This window comes from Vicia villosa, unplaced genomic scaffold (assembly GCF_029867415.1).
Source record: "Vicia villosa cultivar HV-30 ecotype Madison, WI unplaced genomic scaffold, Vvil1.0 ctg.000477F_1_1_3, whole genome shotgun sequence".
In the NCBI taxonomy this organism is placed as follows: Eukaryota; Viridiplantae; Streptophyta; class Magnoliopsida; order Fabales; family Fabaceae; genus Vicia; species Vicia villosa.
This window is the reverse complement of record NW_026705231.1, coordinates 154,843-161,482: the sequence shown is the minus strand read 5'-3', so window position 1 is coordinate 161,482 and position 6,640 is coordinate 154,843. Positions and strand designations below refer to the sequence as shown.

The 6,640-nt window shown below is 30.7% G+C and overlaps 1 protein-coding gene across 1 annotated transcript; it reads right to left on the bottom strand.

The window, feature by feature from the left end:
• Nucleotides 1-3,072: 3,072 nt before the first annotated feature.
• LOC131628776 (amino acid transporter AVT1I-like) lies at nt 3,073-6,434 on the bottom strand. The gene is made up of 3 exons (XM_058899594.1): nt 6,219-6,434; nt 3,979-4,586; nt 3,073-3,678 (listed from the first exon to the last, which is right to left on the bottom strand). The coding sequence occupies exons 1-3, from the start codon at nt 6,370-6,372 to the stop codon at nt 3,169-3,171; spliced, it is 1,272 nt and encodes a 423-aa protein (XP_058755577.1). The 5' UTR covers nt 6,373-6,434; the 3' UTR covers nt 3,073-3,168.
• Between the last annotated feature and the right edge of the window lie 206 nt (nt 6,435-6,640).

Genomic DNA, 6,640 nt, shown 5'->3' with positions numbered 1-6,640 from the left:
CTCAACTATGAAGAAGGATTTGGTTCTGGCGAAATGCCTCCTTCTTAGAGAAAGAAGAAAAAATTGACACTTGTGCAATTATTAGCCCGTCTGACCATGTAGAGAGGCAATAACTCTTTGGTGAGGATAGGAACCTGGGCACTTTACATCCATAAATTAAATTAAGGCTCTCATGTGAAAATTCACAACTCAAAACTAAGATCTTTGGATAGACATGTGACATTTATTTAGTCCTCAAACATTAACTTGTTGTTATTCTAAGAGTTTCTCTAAGAGCATCATCATTCAATTAACTCATTTTACTTCTTTAAATTAACGACACTAAATTTAATAGGTTTAATTATAGTTTTGGTCTCCCTACTTTACGTGATTCCTGAAATTGGTCCCCCTATTTTTAATTTAAACAGTTTCGGTCCCTCTATTTTAAATTTAAACAATTTTGGTCCCCCTATTTTAAATTTTAAACAATTTTGGTCTCTCTTTCATACTTTTCACTTAAAATTAACTATGTTTTCATTTTTGAAATAATAGATTACTTTTGAAAGATGATAAATCATCATATATATATAAACACATTGTTGTACTCCATACATAAAAATACAAGCTAAAAAACGAAAAAAAAATCTCATCGATTTTCTATAAAAATGTGAAAGGGGGACTAAAATTGTTCAAATTTAAAATAAGGAGACTAAATCTGTTTAAATTTGAAATAGGGTGACCAATTTCTTGAATCAGACAAAATTGGGAGACCAAAATTATAATTTAGTCAATTTAATATATTATTATTTTGCACTTCTTAGTTATTTAAACAAGTCATTTATATTTTCTAAATATTAATATAACTAATCAAATACTCTAAAATAAATCTCATTAAATACCACAATATATCCTAAATTCAATTATATATAATTTTTTAATACAATTCAAATGCAAAAGAACGTTGTTTGATAAAGGAACATTGTAAAATTTGAGAACACTGGAAAAAATTTAAACATTTGTTATCTCGTGACTCAATGGCTTATTTGCCAAAAAACATGGTGATAATCCACTTATATGTGCTCTATCCTCTCCAACAAACTTGTTCCCAACCGTATCCAAAATCAATTTTTCATATATATAATCCAAACAACATTAATTGCCAAATTGACTTTTGGACTAAAATTAACTTTGCCAAATTGATTTTTTTTTTCTACCACGTAAGACGTAACCAAAGTGATCCCACAAATTGTCAGAAAATTTGGTTCTATTCTCAAATAACCCTCACAATTTACATCTTATCACTTCATTATCTCTCTTTTTTATTCACACATTTGGTGCAAGTACCCAATTTTAAGACAGCATAGATTCTTTAATATTGCAATACTAAAAACGTGTTCATTCCAATTTTCAGCAGAAAGGGACCATTCAAGGACATATCATTGGAGTACTCTAAACATGTAAATCACTACAAAATCTCTAACTGATGATATTTACCTCATATAGTCTATCCTACTTCATAATGAGACATTTTTATGGGACAGTGTTGAAAATCAAATGATTAATGGAGAATGGGAAGTATTTAGTGGGACGAAGTTGACAATAAATGAGCATGAGTAGGCTAGTGTGTAAAAAAGTGAATTTGAAAAAGTCAAAAGCACACTTTAGTACTCTTTCTGTTTTCTATCATAAGTTGCTCTGCAAATTTTTTTTATTTAAATATAAGTTACAATTTCAATAATAAATAATTAATGATATATCTTTTATTATATTCTTAAATATTTATTATTCTCTCTCTTTTTAATTAATAATATATGTAAATTTATCTTCTACATAAATTTTATGAAAACTTTCATAATTTCACAATAATTATTATTTTTCTTAACATATGTGAAAAATCCAAAACGACTTATAATAAAAAATGGAGATAGTAGTCTTTATATATTTTGAGTCCTAAAGAATGTTCAACTTTGTGATTGAGTGAAAACACACTACCAATAAATAACGATAATATTAACTTAACTATAAAGTTTGATCGAACCTTTGTCTTGTCTTTCAAATTTCAGTAGACAAATTACTTGTTAATCAAGTTTGCAACAGTTAGTTATGGTGTCGGATCTAGGGTGGCAAAACTGGCCGCCCGCCCCGCACCCACCCGTCTTATGGCCATAAAAAAAAAGCGGGATGGACAAGCCCGCCAAGTTAAAATGGGCCTAAAAATCAAGTCCGTCCCGCCAAGGTGACGGGTTGGTTGGCGACGGGCTTACCCGCCTAATTTTTTATTAATTTATTTTTATATTTTTTAATATATTAATAGTTTTTTTTACCTTTCAATTAAAATTTTCACTTATTTTTTAAATTTTTTTATAAAACATTTCTTTAACAAATTTTACTTAAATTTTTTTTTGCATATATTTACAAATAAATGTATAAATTAAATCATCAAAAATTTAAATTATTATAATTAACTAAAAGGAGGGCGGACTTAAGACGAGATAGGCTGAACGAATTGGCGAGACGGGCTTTGGCGGACGGTGAATTTTGGCGGGGCGACCATTGGCGGGCGGCAGACCAACCCACCATTTTATGGCGGGTGCGCGGGCCGGGCCGGTGGACCACGACCCATTTTGCCACCCCTAGTTGGATCCGTTCCATTGCCCCCCACGATTTTCTCCAATTCGGTTTAGTTTCTCACCTATAAATAGAAACCTTCTCATCTCGTTTTTTTTACTCCAAATTTCCGAATAAAAAATCTCTGTTCTCTTTCATCTCCACTTCTTCTTAAATTTTACTTTTCTATTTTCGAGTGGTTTGTCTGCACTATCATCGACTGATTCTTGTCAGAAAATACGAGTGGTTTTAACATCATCATCGACGAGTCTTTATGTCATTTGAGGATGTAATTCTAGACTGATTATTTATCATACAAATAATAATCGTAATGTAAAACTCAGTTATTTTATCCCAGAGACATCATAGTAGTTCTGCCGCGTTGTATAATTTTAAACAATGTCGCAAAATGTATTAAAAAGAGCGACCCATTCGACTCAATAATTTATTCAGTGGTTGTTTTTCCAACCGTAAACAACAGGAAAATAAAAAGTTAATGCAGGCTGTCTAGATATAGACAAAAAGTACTTTATCCAACAAACAAACAAAAAAAACACTGCTATCCAATGAAACTCATACAACTTACAAATTTTGAATTATATCCACAAGAGACCTATAAGTACCAAAAACAGCAATAGCAACTCCCATTACAATTATCGAATAATTAATAATCATTCCACTTCCAAATCTCTTGTAAGCTCCTGAAATCTTCAAGTAACAAATAGATGGCACTAAAATTGAAGCTGAGACACTCAACAATGCTCCAACAAGTGACATAAGGTATCCAAATAAAGGAATTGTAACTGCTATAACAAGAGAACTTACTAGTAAAGATGTACTAATAATCATATGTGTGGCCCTTTTGTTGCATGAAACCTTTGCTTTTATTGCATTTATTACTGGTGTAAGCATTAATGCGTATTTTGCTATTGGATTGACTAGGGTTGTGTATATTGCTACTCTTGAACTTAACTTTCCTGTTTGGAGATTTAGAGTTACTTGTGATTCGACTTCTTGCCCGAACATTAAGTAGCCTAGAATTGCTGCTGCTGCGTAACCAAACGTGCATGCTGAAAAGCTTATGATTAGGACCTGACAAAAACAGAAGAATTTAGAAAAATATTAATGTCCGCGTCCGGAAAAAAACTGAACGGACATATTAGAGGGTGTGAGCCTAAAACTTTGGTCTGCCCTTGATAAACGGACATGTCCGGCGAGCCAGACTCGTTTTGTCACTCGTACCTATCAATCAAAACTCACATTGCAATCGCAACATCCATAACTGAAACCGCATTGTAACCACAACCGCAATTTTAAATCTATGATTTCTATAAGTTCTTTCAAATAGTTTTATAAATCATATTGAAATGACTAAAACAGCTTAATACTCACCCGGGAGAAATGACTTTTGTTCTTCATAGAATTGTAGAGAGTAGGAAGAACAGGATGAGCACTATAACAGAAAGCATACAAACTAACAGCAGAAGGAATTCCACTCCAATTCAAAACCCTTCCTTTTCCATGAAAACCAGTTCCATCAATTGCACCATTCCACAACAACGAAACAATGAAAATCGAAGAAGCCAAAGCACCACCAGCAGAAACATAAGACAACAAACTCATATCCTCAAACAAAACAGTAGGCAAAATAACCAAACAAGTAACCATAGTAAACAATGTCGTCCCACCGATTGTTAACTCTCCTATCTGAATTTCCACATTCGGTATCAGTTTGTTCAGATTATCACCTTCCAAAATTAGAAAACCGGTTACTGCTAAATACAGTTCCGAATTCATGATTATCGATACGAATAACCTTCCTTTCGATCCAAACGCATGTTCACCTATGTCCGGAAAGGTTCTGATATTAGGATCCATGTCCATGCATTTTTTAACCAATGTGCCTGTGTAACAACATGCTAGGGCTATTGTAAATAGAAGAAATATGCTTAACCATCCTCCTGATGCTAGGGCATATGGCATTGAAACAATGCCAACTCCTGAAATAATATCATAACATAAAAGTTATTAACAATTTACTCGCACCGTAACTGCAGTTCAATACAGTTGCAGAAGCTATCGCATCAGCAATATTGGAACCGACAATCGTCACACTATTCTATGTAATATTCAAATATTTTTGTGAAACAAAATATTATTATCGTTATCTGTACAGCCTTGAAAGCAATATCTCATTATTTGTAGTTATCATTATATACAGTGGAATATTAGTCACGGAAAATTGCAAATGAGTGCAGACAAAAATGAAAACCAGAGTAGATATCTTATAGATAAAATATTCAGATAGTTTGTGGAGGAAAAAAATTTAAAATAATTAAACTTTAAACTGGTTCGTATAATGATACAGTGCACATTTAATCAATGTTACTATTTGTTTTGTTGTTTTTTTGTTAATTATAGCTTTTGTTGGATTAGGCTTTATGTCCCATCTTTTATTCAATAATTTGTTTTTATTTTAAAAAATGATATCGTTTATTCTTTCTTTTAATAAGTTATATTTAATATATTAGAAACAAATCTAAGTCTAAATATATATAAATATTAAATAGCCATAAGGAAGAGTATAATATATAGATGATATAATTGCTACTTATATAGTGTAATGTATAAACAAAAAGATCCATTTTTCAATGAACACACATGGATATATATTCTTTTTGTCGAGTTCAACTCCTTTTAAAGTCTTTACTTAAAATATTCCCTTTAATAATCATATACTCACTTTTCAATCTATAAGTGAGAAAGTAAAATTATTTATTAAAAATATCTATTTAAATTAAGAGTTTTTTGTATTTTTCATAAAAAAGTTTTATAGAAGAATGTAAAAACAATTTTAATTAATTATATAATTATTAAGAAAACACCTATCACAAAACACTATTTTACTTTCTTAAAACAAAATATTATTATTAAAATTATTAGGTGTGTGTAGATGGTTTGATAAGTCTGTTTTGTCCATACCTTATTGCTGAGTGGAACAATAATTTAAGCATGCATTCTCTAATGTCTCTGATGTGTTTGTTTCGTCCCACTTCATTTTTTTCTTAAGATTTTTGCGGGTATGAAGATTAATATAAATTTTATATATTTGGACTTAAAATGTGAAGTGACTGCGGGTCTACCGCTCACATTTTTATTGCGGTTGGTCAAAGTTTTAGACCTCACCATATTTCACCCCTTTTTTTTATAGATTTTTGCGAGACGGATCTCAAAAGCACGGACATATTCGTTTTCATTCCTAAAAATTATAAATGTATGTTCAAATTTAGACTAAATACATTTGTTAATAAATTTTTCTTTTTCATTTTCAATTTCCACCACATTTATCACACATTTTCATACTCTCTTTTGAAAACATAATTTTTTATCTATAGCAACAAAAAAATGTTGAATCTCCCATTTTTAAACATGTTAAATAAAAATTGTAAAATTGAACAAAATTAAAAGATAAAATCTTGACCAAAAGAAAAGAAAAAAAGGTAAACTCTACTTTTGAACACTTGAGTAACTGGATTTAAAACCATTCTTCAATAATGACAAAATTAAATTGTTTTTCAAAAGCAGATATAGTTTAAAAAAACAAATTATTTAAGATAGAGTAAAAATTAAACCTGAGATAGCATTGAGTAGATGAAAGCATGTCTTGAACAAAGAAGCGTTACCCACATGATGAACTGCTTTTAAAGTATTTGAATCATTCAGTTTTTGATCATTCAAAAGTGGTACTTGAATGGAGGAATATCTATCATCTTGCTCAGTAGCCATATACTCTGGCTGGCTAGAAGATGAATGTGTTTTGTGATGTTTGGTGGATATTTGATTATTTGCACTTTCCCTATATTTTATACTGAGTGCGTGCAGACACGTGTGTAGTCTATCTTTTTACATGTGATAATACTAATTCAATGTATTACTATACAGAGATGATAAATTGGTCATATTTTAATGAATACTTACATATAATGATGCCAAACAAGCATGTCATAAAAATTGAAATACGCAGGACAAACATAATTGTAGGTGTGGTTTTAAA